The sequence below is a fragment of the Micropterus dolomieu genome, linkage group LG09, assembly GCF_021292245.1.
Source record: "Micropterus dolomieu isolate WLL.071019.BEF.003 ecotype Adirondacks linkage group LG09, ASM2129224v1, whole genome shotgun sequence".
In the NCBI taxonomy this organism is placed as follows: Eukaryota; Metazoa; Chordata; class Actinopteri; order Centrarchiformes; family Centrarchidae; genus Micropterus; species Micropterus dolomieu.
In genome coordinates this window covers 9,138,516-9,155,354 of record NC_060158.1, presented here as the reverse complement: position 1 = coordinate 9,155,354, position 16,839 = coordinate 9,138,516, and the positions used below count along the sequence as shown (strand labels likewise).

Below are 16,839 nucleotides of genomic sequence, written 5' to 3'. Positions count from 1 at the left end.
CTGACATTTCACATGCTTTCAGCCCAAACCATTTAACTGACATTTTCATTTCTTACACTTAAGCTGACGATTCAACTGATTCATTTCAGACATTTCAGATGCGTACACGTCATATAACACATTTCAGTTCCTTGGATGTAATTTCAGACATTCCACTTGCTTTTATCTTGTATAATTCAACTGTTCAAAGTGTACAACTCAACATTGTTTCGGGTCTTACACTAAAAACTCACATACCAATTAGACTTCTACTAATTTCAGCTGCTTAAGCTCCAAAGCTCCAACTGACACCTCAGCTCCTTTTAATGTTTACACTTATTTCAGTGCTTCAACTTGAACTGCTCACCCCCTTACAATAAGTTACGTGCAAAGTATTACTAAAATTAAGACATTTTAATCTGTTCAAAGTGTTTGGACTGTGTCTGTACTTCAGAGCAAAAGCGAGAACCTTTTATTTTTTGTTGGATTTCCCATGAATACACTCCCACCTGCACCGCACTATCTGCACTAATATGACAATGACACATATCAAGAAATTTCATATACACATGGCCCATAAATGAAGTTGCTTTTTCGAATCACAGGACAGATAATGTCTGGTGCTCAGCACAAAGAAATGCTGTCATGTCTCTCACAGACAAATGTCTGAATTTCAGTGCCACCAAGGGGCCTCTCAAGCAAAAGCTTGTCTTTGTGCAATCAGCAAATGGCATTAACCTCCTGCCTCTCCTCAGAGCTGCTTGTTATTTTCAGGGCCTAATTTCCACAGGAATTTGTTTATTTATTTTTTTGGCAGCAGATGTTCCTCTCCACCCCGCCCACCATCAGGAGTGCCTGAGTGACAGAGGGGCCGGCCATCAAAACACCATCAGGACCCTGCTGGCCACCAGACGAATACATGCCCAGAATGCGTCATGGGGGGGCTGTTCAGTACCATTTAACTCTTCCTCCCGTCTGCCACTTCACTTTACCGTCAGCTTGTGTCCTCCTGACTCTCCATCACCAAAGCAGACAGAACAAAGCATTCGGTGACATTTTTGGGTTTGTGCTGACAAACCAACTTAGCAAAAAGATGAGTCTCGACCCCTGGCTGGCTCAGTATGAATTGAGTGAGAGACAGTGGCAGACGGAGGTGTGGGTACGCAATAAATTGATTAGTGGAGCACTTGACGGATGGGATTTATAGGAGGCCTCGACACACTGGAGAATTAATTTTGCTAGGAGAACATGCCTCTGCCAGGTTCATTCGTCTTGGCGGGAAATTTGGCAATTTCCCCAAGTCTGGGTGCTCAATTAACAAACGGCTCCAGCAGTCTGGGGACGGAACAGCTTCGTTCGCCACATTCATGTGTCAGACACATGTGATAATGATAACAGATTTTCAGAATTTAAAATGGGAGATTGTAAGGGAGGGTGGGGTTAAGCGGTGGATGGGTGATGTTAGGGGCTGAGATGTGGGGTGGGTGCGGCTTATTGTGGAACAATGGAACAAAAGGACAGGTAAAGAAAAGGTTTGTGGAATTCTAAGGCAGCTTAAATCAGTAACTGATTGTTTGGCAGCTTAGAAGGACCTGTAAACACGACTTTAACATAATATTGCTGTATAGTTATTATGAAGGTGCTATGCTGCATTCACACTATGTCAGCACAAAGGAAAGAACAGGAAAACAGTTTCTGACTAGGACTGACGCTTCTATGTTCACCAGTTAGTCACTAACTTTGCCTGCAGTTTGGTGCTGGACAAGTAGCACACAATCAATTTATCAGAACTTTGTCACTGGAAACAGTTGCCCGCTGCTATGGAAATGGGTTTAATGAGTGAACCAAAGCTTTGAAGTTGTGAGCTGTAAAACCAAAACAATAAGCTAAAAGACATTAAAACACAGCTCTAAAAGCTGAGGGGAACTGCAAAGTCGGGTTATAATTCTTCATAGTCGATTTATAATTGGGAGCGACCACTGTCGCATTACACACACAAACGGATCCATTGTTCATTTAAAAATATTGATTAGTGCAGCTTTAAAGACTGCTTTAATGAACTAATTTTGCACAAATGTTTTTAAAATCTCTCATTATCTTTGAACTATTTTATAGAAGGTGAATAGAAAACTGCACAGGAATACAGAACTGCTTGCTAAGTGTTGAAGCAGCTCTGTACTGTGTCGCTCTCTCAATATCTCAGATTCCAGTCCCTCATCCTGAACATCTCAGCGGATGATTTATGTAGCAGTGTTGCTCTGTGACCTCAAAATCCGCCCCATCCATACCGCACCTGTCACTGCGCCACCGCCTGCATGCTTACTGAAAACCAAGCCATCCGTGCAAAATGGCAATTTTCCACTCACCTAGAGAATAAAAAAGGATGCAATCCATTCAGAGGCAAAACTAGGGAAATTCTGATATGTAGAGCAGGTGCGCCAGGGCTCGGTACTCCGCTAACGAGGGAGCTGAACTGCACGCACCGCTGACCACAACATCTGTCGTTTGCAGAGTTAGGTTTTGTACCTCTGCAACACAGTTTCCAAAGCGAGAGACAGCAGATGATAAAGTGTTTAAGATGGATACAGATGGAAGGGACCAAGCCCGGTTTGAGCTGGGGGCACCAAGTTCCCATGCTGTGGCTCGGTAGAATACAATGTATGAGAATCCAGCAGGAATAACAAAGAGTTATGCTTGTCTGTCTGGGCCCAAGGTGAGGCCCGGTCTGAACCCCTCCACCATCCCAGGTGGAAATCCTAACGAGCTCATCAGAGCTAACGAAGCTTAACAAGCCTCTAATTGGCAGCATTATGATGTCCCCGAAGGTCAGAGTGCAGGTTTTGGTGCCAGCAGCAGGACAGGCTGCCACTTCCTGCCAACAGCACGTCACGTGACCCACTAATGTCCCTCTGTGTAAACAAAGTCATGAAAGGACAAGAGGAACTTCATACATAAGCAAAAGCAAGAGTTTGTTAACCTATAGCGGAAAATTACACACAAAAGCTAAGTGGACAGATTTGGTAACACTGTAGAGCCACTTTAATTTATTACCCTGTCACAGCTCTGCAGCGTATAGCAGCACGATCCAATACAATATTGTACTGTGTTTAAGGTTATATTTGTGAGAGGTATTTTCGTGATCATCAGCAGAAGAAGAAATTATAGAAGTGAATTTTTACTTTTACTTTTTTTGGTCTATTTTGCAACAGCTTTAATACTGGAAGACCGGTTACAAATGGAGAAAGAAATATCAGTCAGAAGAGGTTGATCTGACTTCTCCAGAGAAGCAAACTTCTATGGTGAAATGCTGTCACCTACTGGTCACTATGCAAAGGTACAGATTGGTAAAGATTTGTCCAGTAAATTATTGCTAAAATGTGCTTCTTGTAATCAAGCTGCTCATTTACACTCTTATACAATCAACCAACACATTTAATTCCAGACACACCATATCACACAAATTTAGAGCTGTGGTCAAAATCCTTTATCAGTTCTGCAGACAAAGAAAGATCTATGTACAAGAAGTATGCCTTTGCACTAATAACGCAACTGCAAACTGATTTATAGAAACATGGAAGGATTGATAATTCAACAATGACAAAAGGAAACAAAAAAAAAAAAATTAGGACAGTGTACTTACAAAACAAAGATTGAACAGTAAATCATATTTGCAGTGTACAGGCCTGTCCATTTTAGGCTTGAAGTACAACAAAAAGACCTTACATGTCTGACTGGCCAACAGTTATAAATGACTGGAATAGCATTAAAATGAGACAGACATTAGGCAGAAGTGGGCCCAGGATTAAGCCTAATTCTCCGAAAGCAACAGAAAATACCAATATAAAAATGAAAGGTGAAGTAAGTAAGGCTGGCGACTAAGATATCTTACAAAGGTAAGTAATATAGTAGCAAATGGTCAAATAACACATTTTAACCCACATTTATACATTTAACAGCTTTCATTAAAGGGCAAGTTTGGTATTTTGCAACTTGGAGCCTACTTCCCCCTGTTGTTGTGTCTATGTGACTAATGGGGACAAATTTTTTTTGAATTTGGTTCAGTATTGAGCGAGCGTTTTTTTTTTTTTTTTTTTTTTTTTAAAAGAGCAAGCTTTTTTTTTGTTTAAGCAGAAACAATTGCTATATTGCTCTCTTTAAAGCCACCAGACTCCCTTGACAAAGAACATAATTTTACCCTCTTTTCAACCCTTTAAAAACAAAATTTACACGACACAAACAAACTAGCCTGTCAGCAAAAAAACAAAAAAATATGCACTTTAGTGGACATACTTTGACTTTGGATCACATTGTTGCCCTGTCTCGCTGCTGCTGACTGCAGCACGCATGCTCGCTCAATACTGGACCAATTCCAAAAAATGTTAACCCCATTAGTCACAGACACAAAAATGTGGGAAAATATGGTCCACGTTGAAAAAAAAAAAACCCACCTTAGCCTTTAACTGGATGCATTTCAGTGAGTGTGTTGGGCTTAAAGAAAACTATGTCCAGTAAAACAAAATAGTGACAAAACATTGTTTTCTTATCAACTCTAAATCTTTTAAAATCTCACATATCAGTAAAAATAAAACATACCATGCCAGAGGAAAAAACACAAGGCTTTGAAACGAAGATAATATTTCTTAAAAGCACTGTACAAGTCAACAGCAGACGATTAGTTCACTCTGATGTTCCACACAGGGTTGTGAGGCGATTCTGTTAAAAGAAAAAAAAAATATATATATATATAAAATTATAATATTTTAAACCAAATGCTTCACTAAATCTTGGAACAAAACATGTCCACAGTGATACTGAAATGTTGTCTAAGACAAGTTATCAATGTACCTGCAGCAGTCGAATGCTCTTCAGAGCGGTTTCATCCAGTAGTGACAAGTCCACAGAGTCCATCTGACTGGCCAACAGCTGAATGCTCTGCATCAACATATTACAAAACATGTGTTTGGTAATCCAAAGTCTTGCTCCTCAGTATTATCACGTCATAGAGTATTGTCAAATTTTGCAATAAGGTAAAGAATTACTTGCAAATCAACTGATTATAAAGGTGGTCTTAATTTCTTGTCAGTTGTTTATGTTAATAAGAATGTGTCCTTTGCAGACATTAATTTTAAAAACAATGTATTAATAAAATAAAATATTGTCATAGGATCCAGCAAACTGCGCACTCACCTCTCCATTGCCGATGGGCACGTTGATAACAACGTCCTCATTTCCTGCTGCAATGGGAGAGCCGTTGACTGAAATGCTATAGACTCTCTCTTTGTGGCGGGGAACTCTAACAGCAGGGGTCTTAGGAAGCCTGAGGAAATAAAGCATGTATAGTGTGATTATGAACCCCTCACTGTGGATAATGTCTGCGATTTAGAAAAGATCTAAGAGTAAATTGCACTAGTTGCCCCATTACAGCACTATTTCAAATGAGCTAGCTAGTCATGAGAACAAGTCTTCACTGCACTACACATGAGGTGTAACAGTCATGCAAAGTTGGTACATTCGTTGCGTTTTCATTAAACCACTATCAGTATAACAGAAGAGAGTCATAACTGTACAGGAGCTGCAGTTGGTGAAATTGCTTCAATGTTAAATACTGAATACAGAGCCCTACATTCAGTGCAACAACAGGTCAGTGTACCAAACAAACTTTTCTAAATTATCCATCATATGGCAGTATATCAGCTGTATGCAAAGTTTACCACAATACTTTACTGAGCAGTACGGTAAGCTATATAATCATAATCTGCACACATTACTTCACATGTTGTGTTGAACTTTGAAACTTTTTTGAACTCCAGAAGAAGAGTCCTGTAGCATGTAATACACAACTGGATCAAACATACACTTGCCTACATTTAGGAGACGGTTTCCCATTGTGTTCTCATGTTACCATCAATCACTTAATTTGGCTGGAGAAGTTTAACCTCAATGATAAGAATTTTCTAAGGAATATCATTGATGAAATAGCAAAATATATGCTGCATCAATTTGCAGGTTATGAGATAATCCTTTATTGCACAAACAGGGAGAATAGCAGTGGTATTTTAACATAAAGACTGGTGTTTTGCACCTGTAACTGCATGGTTGCTTACCTTGGGTCAAAGCGTGGGGTGATGAGGGGAGTGGGGCCCATCATCAAAGAAGAATCCAGCATACTCCTGGCAGGAGTGACCAATGGCTTCCTGGTTGATCTGAATCCACAAAGAGACATTTTAGTGTGGTGTTATTGGGCTACTGAACTTCAGAAGGGGGTAACAAAAGAAAGACAGTAAGAAAAAGAAGGATCTTACCGTCTGATTGAGGTGTTCTGCTTGCTGACTGCCAGCGTCTTTGCCCTTTTTGATGTAGTTGGAGGTTTCCTTGTTGCTTTCCCCTGAATAAGGAACAAGCAGTTAAAACAGCGTAAAGTGGCCGCACACACATTCCATACCAATCATCCACTCTGTATTTTTATGATCAAAGCTGCTGTCAAACATGCTGCTGTATTCTTCTTATGCATGCTTGCATGAAAATCTTCCGCTACCTTCTTTGTTGTGCTCGGGGTGTTTTCATCCTCTGAACTGGATTTGGCTCCACCTTTTTTCTTTGAGGCTGTAAATTGGAGACAAAATAAACCATTGAGATTCATCTCAGAAGTTTTCTCATTTTCCAAACCTTAAATTCTTCACCAACATCCAAGCCAAAGTAGTCTTTGTTGATAGACCCGTTTCATTTAAGGACACTTAAAACGCAAAAACTAGTTTTAACATACTTTTCTTGACAGATTTCAGAAGGACTGCCTGGTGCTCAGCCACAACGCTGTCAATAGCAGCTTCTTCTTCTCTCTGTTAATAAAAATTTGTGTTTAATACAGCACAGGGTGTTTGACTTTCTGAAACTTGTGTTGCCCTATCAATCATTTTACATGATATGAGATAGAAATATAATCAACTCACCTTTATATTATCCACTTCTGGTGACTTTGGTTTCTCAGACTCTACAGAAAGATTGGTAGATGCTTTTCATTTAAGGATGATGAAAGGATAAAACAGAATACATAGCATATTTTACACAAATATGTAGCATCGCTTTTAAAAGCAACAGGGCCCAATAGACAGATAAGTAAAATGTTCTGCACATCTGCAGTCAGACCAGTACCGTATTCTAAAGAAGCCTCTGCAGCACAATTGCAAAATTTCTTTAAACAATGATCAAAGATATGGGATTTGGGATTCATTACACTAATGTGAGATTGCTTGTGTCAACTTACTGCAATGTTCCAACCAGACCATTTGCCTAACAGCCTTGGGGAGCTTAATTAGTGCCATGTTGTAGCTATTGTCAACATCTTTCAGCAGCTGGTTGATCTTCTCTTTCAGTTGCCCAACTCTGGTCTTCACTGTGAAAACACAAGTGTTGTTGTTGATGAAGTGTTTCAGAGTACACTTCCCAGCAGTTTATAAAGTAGCTAAAAAGGCTCCACATTGATGAGCTACAACATTAAAATGCTGCTTAAATGATAATGCATCAGTAAAAATAATCCAATAATATATTAACCTGATTAACCTGACGTTACAGTTAAACAAGAAGTTGCAGTACAGAAAGGTCAAATATATCTAATACAGACAGCGGTGCCATTACATTCATACCATTAATTCAAACATACATTTTTCAACTGTGCAATGTCAGGCTCAGTTCACATCTGGGTCACAATTCATTAATAACCAAATACAGGGGAACCTCAACGAAAATGTGTAACATTATGTAGAATAATGTATCAATATGCATCTGATCTTTTTGTTCTCAAATGTCAATATCTGTGTCACTCTCTAAAATCTGCCAGGCTCTGTACTAATATAGCATTCTACATAATTTAGTATGCTGCCATAGGATGTTGTCCTTGTATGGTCACAGTAACTTTACACCCCGCATCATAGATCTGGGTTTGGTGGACAATGTGAATTTCTAATTAAGTCAAATTAAAACAAACTCCCTATACAGCACATTTCACAGGGCACTGCTTAACAACGTTAACTGTTTCGTAACTATAAGGAAAAAACAGATTCACCATCGCTGTCGAAATCCTCCAGAAAAGCCTCCACCTTGGCCGTCTTGGGGTTGTTTTTCCGTTGTTTGGTGGTCCTTTTCCTGGGAGCCATGTCTGCATGGATCAGTAGAATAAAAAGATGTCAATTTACCCACGCTTGACAACACGCGCCAGTAGGTAGAGATCATCGAGTTACACTGGGTAGCTTTAGGTTATAACTGCATCCAGCATTTTAAAATGAAACTGCCGACATGCGGTTGGCTGGAAATAGAGCTAAAGTTAACAGCTAATGCTAACGTCAAGCCCGGAAATTTGGCTCACTTTCTTTATTGTCAGTTTCGTTCACATGCACAAACCTTTAATAAGACAGTTTTTACCGCTGTAATACATATTTTATAAACAATAACTTACCTAGTTGTAGTTTTCTTCCTCGGACAGCCGACCTTCCCTTCCTTCACAAAGCCGTTTTCAAATTTCCGCGCGGGGAGGGGCTTTACGCAAATTCAGCCAATTATAACACGTGTTTGCTTTGCGTCACGGAAAAATGGCTCTCGACCTATCGTAGCACCAAACGTCAGTGTTTACATCAGGAGAACGGAAATGGGTCCAAGCAACATGGTGGAAATGTGATTTAACTAGCAGCTAATGTTACCAGACTTTAAAATGTTACAGAAATGATATGAAGGGTACGTGTTGCTCCAAAACGGATTAAAATAATTTAAATAGAAAAATCCATTTATTGCCCACACGCCGCTTTGACTTTGTGGTGAATGCATGTCTAAAATGTCCAAACCTGCAGTACTTTCACTTAATCAAGCACTGAGGAAGAGCTTCCAGAGTCTTGAAAACAATCACAAAGTATGGACGAGTGTGTTGGCCGATTGCAGCCCTCTGATGGTGTCTCTCGGGAATTTGGCAGAGCAGTCGAGAGCGCTTTCCAATGTCCAAATCTCCAACACACCTCTCAGAGACTTTCCTGACCTGGAGGAAAGGCTGCGTTTTAAGCTCTTACAAGCCACGGATACAGTACTGGGCAAACTCAATGAGAAAATGTAAGTAAACGAGTACATGATGCAACACAAATGAAGACTGTAGTGATAATGTAGACTTACCATTTTACCTGAGATCTACAATATTACAGACAAAATATGATTTCTATTTTTTGGCATCTAGCTCATTGTTGTGATTGTTGCTTAGTAATCACACATTATAACAGCAACCATGCAGGGCAAGCACAACCTGCTAGAGAGGCCCTGGGCAAATATGAGCTATGGGTGCCCCGTTATTCAAAGTGACCCTGAGATGTCGATGCTGATTGATGTCACTGTTGATTATTGTATGCGGCTGCCATTTTACTGGCTTACGGCACTCACAAACAGTATGTCACTCATGTTTTACTGACAGGTACCACTTTCCTGTTGCCATATAGTGATTTTTGCTGTCACGTGCCACTCATTATGATATGCTACTTATTATTTCGACCAAAATTATTTTACACATTCCTGCACAAAACTGTAGAGCTCTTTCATTTAAATAATTATACATTTAGTTTTTATAATATTCTTTCATATGGTGAATTTTATATTTTATTTTCACTTGTCTTGCAGAACGTGCTTTCATCTTTCTTTGTATTTTCTACTTTCTATGTTTATTGTTATGTATCAGTATACCAAGGTAAAAAACATTACTTAACCTGATTCTGAACATCTTGCTGTGGCTTCTGCCAGTAAGAATAAGATAATGCCAGTGGTCATTTGTATGTGTCAGCAAATCACGAGTGACATACCGTTTATGGGCCAGTAGAATGACAGCAGCAGACCAGAAATCAACCGTGAGATACCACTATGAATCAGTACATCCCACTAAAACAGTGCTGTACCATCAGCCACTGCACTGTTGCCCATTCCTCATTCTCTCTCTGACATTTGTATTTGTTACCTGTTAGTACCACGCCATGTGCAGGTGCAGTGCACATGGGTATTAAATATTCTTCGCAGAGCCGCCAAAACTACTTTGTGTCAAGGTTTTGTGATAATTTGATTAGACACACATTCATTCAGGAATATTCTCCATGTGAGCACAATGTCAGCTAAAATAATAGAGTTGAAAACTCGATTTGGATCTTGACACAGGGCTTCTATATTATCCATCCCTCCCTCTTTCCCTCAGGTCTTCTCTACAGTCTGTCAGAGATTCCATCAGTAACCAGGTCTCTGCAGTCTTCCAGCTTTACGAGCAGAACACGGACAGTCTGGATCTGCTCACTGTGACCGAGCGCTCGGCCACCGCCCCTTCACTCTCTGAAATGCTGGAGTGGCTGCAGGATGCTGAGCGTCACTATCGACAACAGTATCCTTTCTGTTCATGTTTGCATTGGGTTGGGTTTGCGTTGTGTTCAGGGTCTTTCCCTCAACTCATGTATTCAGATTTCTGAGGAGGAAGACTCTTCTGCAGACACTGAGAGCAGATGATCTCTCCCTTTTAGAATCTGCTCCCAAAACATGGAAATCCTTAGAGTCTCCCAGTGCAGAAGACCGCATCACAGGTAAAGTGTTTTATATAATGTTGATACTTACCCCTTGATTACTTGATTACTTGCAATGACTGATAAGGGGACCCAGCAGAACAAATTTTTCACCTACCCTTGCAAAGCCATTTGACATAATTTGGTGTAATGTCAGTTTAAATAACTTTTTTAGTACAAGTTAGAGCCCAACCGATAAATCAACATGCCGATATTATAGGCTGGTTTGGGCTAATTGCAGATAAATTGGTATCAGTGTTTATAATAGCCGATAAATGACAATTCAAGAAAAAATGGAGAGACGGATCCTTCAATCATGTTATGAGTGTTGTCGTTGCATAGTTTGTCCACCGGAGGGCACTCTGTAACTTCCCTGTTGGCCAAAAATCCACCACAAAACAGAGCAATCAGCTGACATAATCAGCTGTACTTTTGTTCAAAGCACTATTTATAACAATAAAACGTTTATTTTTAACCTGCATTATGTCATGTTATATTGGTGAGGTCTTATAACTACACATAACAAATGTTAGGGATAATCTATGTTTATGTTATGTGTTTCGGTCATTATATCAGATTTTAAAATCCTCAACTATCAAAATCGGTTTCGGTCTTAAAAATCCCATATTGGTCAGGCTCTAATACAAGCTGACCTGAGACCAGTGCTTGGCTAAATCTATAATGGCAGTCATTTTTCTCTGTCAGTGGTGTGTATGTTAAAGATATGGTGCTAAAGATTTTTAGGCGAACTAATTACTTCTCTATCTTCTTTCAGATACACTTTGCAAAGTGTCCTTCTTTGTTGAATCCCAATGAAGAGTGTAAAAGCGACATAAGAGGAAGTCTGACCAGCCTGTGAATGTGACTGCATTTACACTGAGACACTAGAAGAGAAGAGCAGGATCGTTAAAGGAATAATGAGTAAACATACCTCTACACCTAAAGAGGAACGCATTTCCTGTGGATGTTACGAAAAGGACTGGATTTTAATTTTGTTGTATAAATGTCTGTAGTTGTGTTCTTGGATGGGAATTGTGTGAATGTACCAAACTTCATATGGTAATTCAAGATGAAGAGGAAATTACAACATGGAAGAAGATGCCTTTTTGGACAAAAACTGATATTTTCATAAATAATGACAGTGAAAATCATTTTTATCACATTGTTATATGTGATGGTCAAAATGGTTACAAAACAGTTTGTGAAGCGTACTTTAACAAACTTGTTTTATTTCACACTTTCAATGTCGACATAGTTAGTCAAGGCTTCATGTGACAAATTGAGAGGTAATGACATTGTCAGAGAATAACTGCTTAAGAAATCACTGCAATCTTCACAACACAAGCCATCATAAAAGCCACCAACAGTCATACTTTTAAGTTTTCATGAATTTGTTGATTCGACAATATAGGAAATGGGCTTTTTTCAGGCACTACTATAAATCACAGTGCAGAAAGAGTAAAATTCCGAACAAACGTGAATGTTTTCAGGTAAACAAATTTAACATTACAATATATATACAAAATAAGCAAAATATAGGTTAAATATATTAATAAATATAGAGATTTCAATGTATAGCTTAAAATTCACAGACTTGATAGTAAATATAGGAAAGAACAAGAGTTACTCAGTTTTTAATAGCATCTACTCTTTACCTCCTTCCCTATCCTCCTGCTGGTGTGTCTTCTTCCACCTCCTATACATACTCCTTCAATGGTACACTATTAGATGTGATAAGTTTTGGAGGATCTGGTGCTGAAGCGGGTGAATTAGCAAAGCTCCGGCCTATGTAGCCCCTGCGGTACCTGCCCTCCCTCTCCATGAGGGGGCAGGTACTGCTCAACACAGCTCCACTGATCATAAGAATAACTGCAGATGCCCATCCCAGATAAATAGCCTGACCCAGCTCTCTTTTATGCATTATGGGCACTTTGGGGTTGTAGAAATCCTGGACGACGGTGTTAGCAGTCCAGGAAATGGGAATCAGCACACACAGGCCGGTCAGAATGAAGAGAACGCCGCCTGAGAGCGCGATACCCGCCTTGGCCCGACGGTCGTCCCCAGCGCAGGTGGTGCACTTCATGCCGCAGCAGGACACGGTGCAGGAGAGCCAGCCCATGAAGATGGCCAGACACATGAGGGCGCGGGCCGCCTGGATGTCCGGAGGCAAGGCCAGCATGGAGTCGTATGTCTTACACTGCATGTGCCCAGTGGTCTGGTAGATGCAGTTCATCCAGATGCCTTCCCACTTGATCTCTGAGGTCAGGATGTTGTTGCCGATGAAGGCCGTGACCTTCCACTGAGGCAAGGCCGTGACGGCGATCGCCATGATCCAGCCAGTCACTGCACAGGTGAAGCTGATCAGCTGCATGCCAGTGTTCACCATGATGAGCTCCTTTGTGTGGTTCCTCTTTGTTTACTACAGTTGCGTTTTTTGGGGAGGTCTTATTTTATTGGTTATGCTTCTTTTTGATCTTCAGAGTCTACTTTTTTGGCTCACTTATTATCCTTCCTGTCCGGCTTAACCAAGCTTCCTACGGACTTTGACCCAGTGTCACTTTGTCAGCAGTCATATTTCTTTTCCTCTTCAACATCTGCTCAGTTTTCACTTACACGTGTCCTCAATAAGTGTGTTATCCAGATGTAACTGCTTTCTCTAAACAGTCATCCACCTTACCAAAGGATCAGAGGTCCACTCACTTTCTCCTCCTTTTCATTCCTGAGCTTGAGTCAATTTATTATTGAGCAGCCGATAGCAGTGCAGTCACCTGTGGCATCCCGCAGAAGCCAGATCGATCAGGCTTCACGGTCCAGGCCTTTGTGGATGAAATGGATCTCAGCCAGGCTTTTTATGTTTCTTGTGGAAGTGGTTCCTTGGCTTCAGCTCTGGTTCAAACTCAGCGACCCAATTGTTGAGCTGCAATGTATTTCAGTGTCACACTCCTGGTTTGGTGTAGCCTTACCTAAATGGATCAGACTGATACAACCTGATACTTGGATTCAGTGCCACTGATGCTGCCACGAGTGTATCCTGTCACAGCAAGGGTGAAATAGTGATGCTTGATTACTCAGAAAGAAACAAAAAGCAGCGTAGCTTTTTACCTCTTAGTCAAGGAAAATCCAATGTTTAGTCCTCACAGAATAAATGAAACAAACATCCTGTAGGAGATGAACCATAAGCTGTTATTCCAGTCCCTTAGTTGAGCAGTTGTTTTCTAAAAATCCACATCAAACTTCGCAGGAGAAAGGCGTAAGGAGTATCTAAATTTGAAAAAAGCACAGCTTTCCAGATGAAAACAGCCAGCAGAACTCCTCATCAGACACTGCTGCTGTTGCAAGCTGAAGTGTCTCCTTGTTGACAATAAACGGCGCTGAGGTCCAAAGCCTTGATGAGGCCACTTCAGACTTCAGCTGCTGCTCGGCTTCACCCTGCCCCCAACCACTTCCATTAGTAGCAACACAGCCCAAATGGGTCAGTTTGGTTCCGAGAAGGGCATAAATAACAAATCAGGGCTGCGTAGTCAGTGTGGGTAAACAGCATCAATTTACTCCCTCCTATCTTCACTACCGCTGCTGACAGTCAAACCTGCGAGAGCAACACTGAACCCCAGGAAGAAAAAAGCCCAGCGATGCAGGAGGGAGGGGGGGCAAAAGAGGGGAGACAACAAAAGGAGGGAGGGATGGATAGCTGTGGATGGAGTGCTGTCCGTAGGTGGATCAGTTAACACAAAGACAACATGGGGGGCCCCCACAATGAGGATTACACACTTTGTATTGGTTCATACCACACAAACATCATATTTTAAAGGAGCTTTCACAAAAATTAGCTTTCACTTGCCCTTTTTGTCTGCAATGAAAGGGAGAACCTGCTTTGCAAAGGGGGGCATTGTTTTTTTTTTTTCTTTTCCTCTGTAAGAACAACTGTGGTTGAAATGCTGAAAAGCCACAGGAGAAATACACAGGTGACAGGTAAAAATAAATAAAACTAAAGTCACATATATTGTATGACTGAAAGCGGTGTCATCCGAACAAAGGAAATCACAAAACCCAGACACTTTAACATTCATTTTTTTTACCTTAATTGTTTCAATAAATTTCAATATAATTTGACAGTGTGGCTTAAACAGTAACAGGCTAAAATTGGTTGGTCTATATCAGGTGATTTATTATGGTTATTGTCAAACTGTTAAGTAAACAGTTAGAGGAGAGAAAAAAATAGAACCTGGATGTCACAGAAGGATCTGACAGCACCCCTTTGTCTTCATAATCAGAAATCTCGCTTCTACCCAATACTGCTCACTCTGCATCTGCATTACATTGAACCTCGGTGTGCTATTGTGCCGATGAATTAAATATCATGGCATCAAGATCTGTGGTTCAGGTTTCCTTTCTTCTGTAGCCTCAGCTCTGCTTGGTAACAGTGGTCATGACAACCAGCGAGGACACAGGAAACGGGAGAGGAGACAGGATGATACACAAAGGGAAGCAGAGAAAGGTGACACATACCAATGATGGCTGCCCAGTCTGAACGAACACACAGACACGGTAGTACAATGCCGTGCAACCAGGTATTCATTGTGATGTCACCTCATAGGGAATAAATTAGGTTTGTTCCTATTAAGTGACATTTTACATACAAAGACTGAAATTCATGGCAATTCAAGATCCGTGAATTCTCTTGTCCCATAGAGGTCAAACCAGCTCAGCGCATTTACCTGAGGCACCAGGAAGGGAGGGATTTTCTGCAAACAACAGCACTGAATCCAAAGTTACCGGTATAAAGTTGAAAATTGAGTGACAAATCACCTTTTAAACAAATTTTGACCTAGACAAGAATGTTAAATCTAAAACATTTAGTAATACATTAATGGACACGTGAGATAAAATACCACCGTTTTTTAAAATCGATTTAATTAATTTTGCTTTGTAAATACCTCAACAGAAGTTCAGCCACCAGTTTGGATCAAAATGTTCAGAATCAGCTTTAATGGCCCGTATGTGTACACATGCGAGGAATATCACCAACTATGATCATGAATAATTTGACAGTGCTAACTATGAAATCATCATTTTTAGATGTTTGCTCTTTATTTCGCTGTTTTACAGTACAGTATTATGTTGTGTAAGTTACTTTTTGTGTGTGTGTATTAACCTCTTCCGCTCCATACCATAGACCCTTTTGTGTCTTTTTTAGGGAGGGGACAGGGGATCTTTAGGGGGAGATAGCAGGTCAACAATATATGCCACATACAAGTAGTGTACATCATCTGAAAGCTGGGAAGATAAAGGTTAATTTAATAAACTGAGATGCAGCTGAAGTGTCTCAAGTGTTTCTAGTCATACATCTGTAAGAAACGTTTTTGTAAAATTTTTTAAGATTAGTGTGTGTGTGTGTGTAAGCCCCACGACCCTGTACGCAGGATAAGCGGTTGACGATGGATGAATAGATAGTGTGTGTAAGGGCTTAGAACATTATAATCCGAGTAAAGGAAGGCCATTCCCGTGCACAGTTATGTCTCATAAATTGTTGCAGCAGTCTTTTGGTTGATCCCAATCATTACACTGATGTGGTGCAAAATCTTAACATTTGTGACCACTCAGATTGCTAAAGGTGAACGAACATCCCTCCAAAATACCACATTTAGAAACCAAGACCTTGAGAAACACCATATGGTATCAGAATCTTTTGACATTTGGAGATTTCTGTAAGAATCACATTTTTTGGCAATTGGATAGTGAGCACCTCAATAAACATAAGAAAGCTGTACATCCTCTGAATGCCCTAGGGCTCTAGTTTGTGGTTGTAATTTCTAGGAGGCATTGATTATCCTAAATGTCACAAAAATGGTCTCACTAAAATTAAATGGCTATATTGACTATAGGGACTATATCACACATGAATGCGGTTGGGATTATTGGCGCCACAAGAATCTCAGATTTCCAGTCATAAGCAATTCCAGTACTGTTTAGAAACCCCAATATGTAGGCATTTTCAAATACAAAAATAGGCAAAATAACATATATACTGCATGCAAAAGACGAGATTAGTGTAAAGTGGGCATATCTGAAAAGGGGAGAATCACAGAATCACTGGGCATCCAGAGAACCACTTATTTTCATTTAGATAGCTTAACAGTGAGAGGTCATGGGATCCCTTTTTTTATCCCACTTCCTGACAAACCAGCATTTTTGCCAGTTGGGTTATTCAGTTTTGACCAGTTTTATACCAGTATCTGGACTTTGGCTTTAAAACCGAGTCCGCTACAGCCTCTGAAAGACTATGTCGGCCGAGGACATA

At 40.3% G+C, this 16,839-nt stretch overlaps 3 protein-coding genes across 4 annotated transcripts; 1 reads left to right on the top strand and 2 right to left on the bottom strand.

Moving 5' to 3' along the window:
- Nucleotides 1-3,448: 3,448 nt before the first annotated feature.
- On the bottom strand, nt 3,449-8,564 carry cdca8 (cell division cycle associated 8). The gene is made up of 11 exons (XM_046058757.1): nt 8,429-8,564; nt 8,039-8,131; nt 7,241-7,369; nt 6,927-6,967; nt 6,743-6,815; nt 6,515-6,582; nt 6,282-6,364; nt 6,084-6,182; nt 5,167-5,296; nt 4,825-4,911; nt 3,449-4,692 (listed from the first exon to the last, which is right to left on the bottom strand). Exons 2-11 carry the CDS (start codon nt 8,127-8,129, stop codon nt 4,657-4,659), a joined length of 837 nt encoding a protein of 278 aa, XP_045914713.1. The 5' UTR covers nt 8,130-8,131; nt 8,429-8,564; the 3' UTR covers nt 3,449-4,656.
- Nucleotides 8,565-8,591: 27 nt separating this feature from the next.
- On the top strand, nt 8,592-14,908 carry c19h1orf109 (c19h1orf109 homolog (H. sapiens)). Of its 2 annotated transcripts, XM_046058761.1 has the most exons (5): nt 8,592-8,703; nt 8,817-9,069; nt 10,187-10,366; nt 10,444-10,562; nt 11,317-14,908. In XM_046058761.1, exons 1-5 carry the CDS (start codon nt 8,697-8,699, stop codon nt 11,355-11,357), a joined length of 600 nt encoding a protein of 199 aa, XP_045914717.1. In that variant the 5' UTR covers nt 8,592-8,696; the 3' UTR covers nt 11,358-14,908. The 2 variants fall into 2 exon arrangements, with proteins under 2 accessions (XP_045914717.1, XP_045914716.1); XM_046058760.1 differs by having other exon boundaries at nt 8,602-9,069.
- Nucleotides 12,105-13,065, bottom strand: cldn35 (claudin 35). The gene has a single exon (XM_046058758.1). The coding sequence runs from the start codon at nt 12,925-12,927 to the stop codon at nt 12,238-12,240; it is 690 nt and encodes a 229-aa protein (XP_045914714.1). The 5' UTR covers nt 12,928-13,065; the 3' UTR covers nt 12,105-12,237.
- Nucleotides 14,909-16,839: the final 1,931 nt, after the last annotated feature.

What these genes read in the sequence shown, in the direction of transcription:
- cdca8 (XM_046058757.1), bottom strand. Translation starts at nt 8,129, where the DNA reads ATGGCTCCCAGGAAAAGGACCACCAAACAACGGAAAAACAACCCCAAG. An exon ending in GGAGGATTTCGACAGCGATG is followed by an intron (nt 7,370 to 8,038) that starts GTGAATCTGTTT and finishes GTGTTTTCACAG; the next exon opens with TGAAGACCAGAGTTGGGCAA. An exon ending in TGCCCATCGGCAATGGAGAG is followed by an intron (nt 4,912 to 5,166) that starts GTGAGTGCGCAG and finishes ATGTTGATGCAG; the next exon opens with AGCATTCAGCTGTTGGCCAG.
- cldn35 (XM_046058758.1), bottom strand. Translation starts at nt 12,927, where the DNA reads ATGGTGAACACTGGCATGCAGCTGATCAGCTTCACCTGTGCAGTGACT.
- c19h1orf109 (XM_046058760.1), top strand. Translation starts at nt 8,792, where the DNA reads ATGTCTAAAATGTCCAAACCTGCAGTACTTTCACTTAATCAAGCACTG. An exon ending in GGCAAACTCAATGAGAAAAT is followed by an intron (nt 9,070 to 10,186) that starts GTAAGTAAACGA and finishes TCTTTCCCTCAG; the next exon opens with GTCTTCTCTACAGTCTGTCA. An exon ending in TGCAGAAGACCGCATCACAG is followed by an intron (nt 10,563 to 11,316) that starts GTAAAGTGTTTT and finishes ATCTTCTTTCAG; the next exon opens with ATACACTTTGCAAAGTGTCC.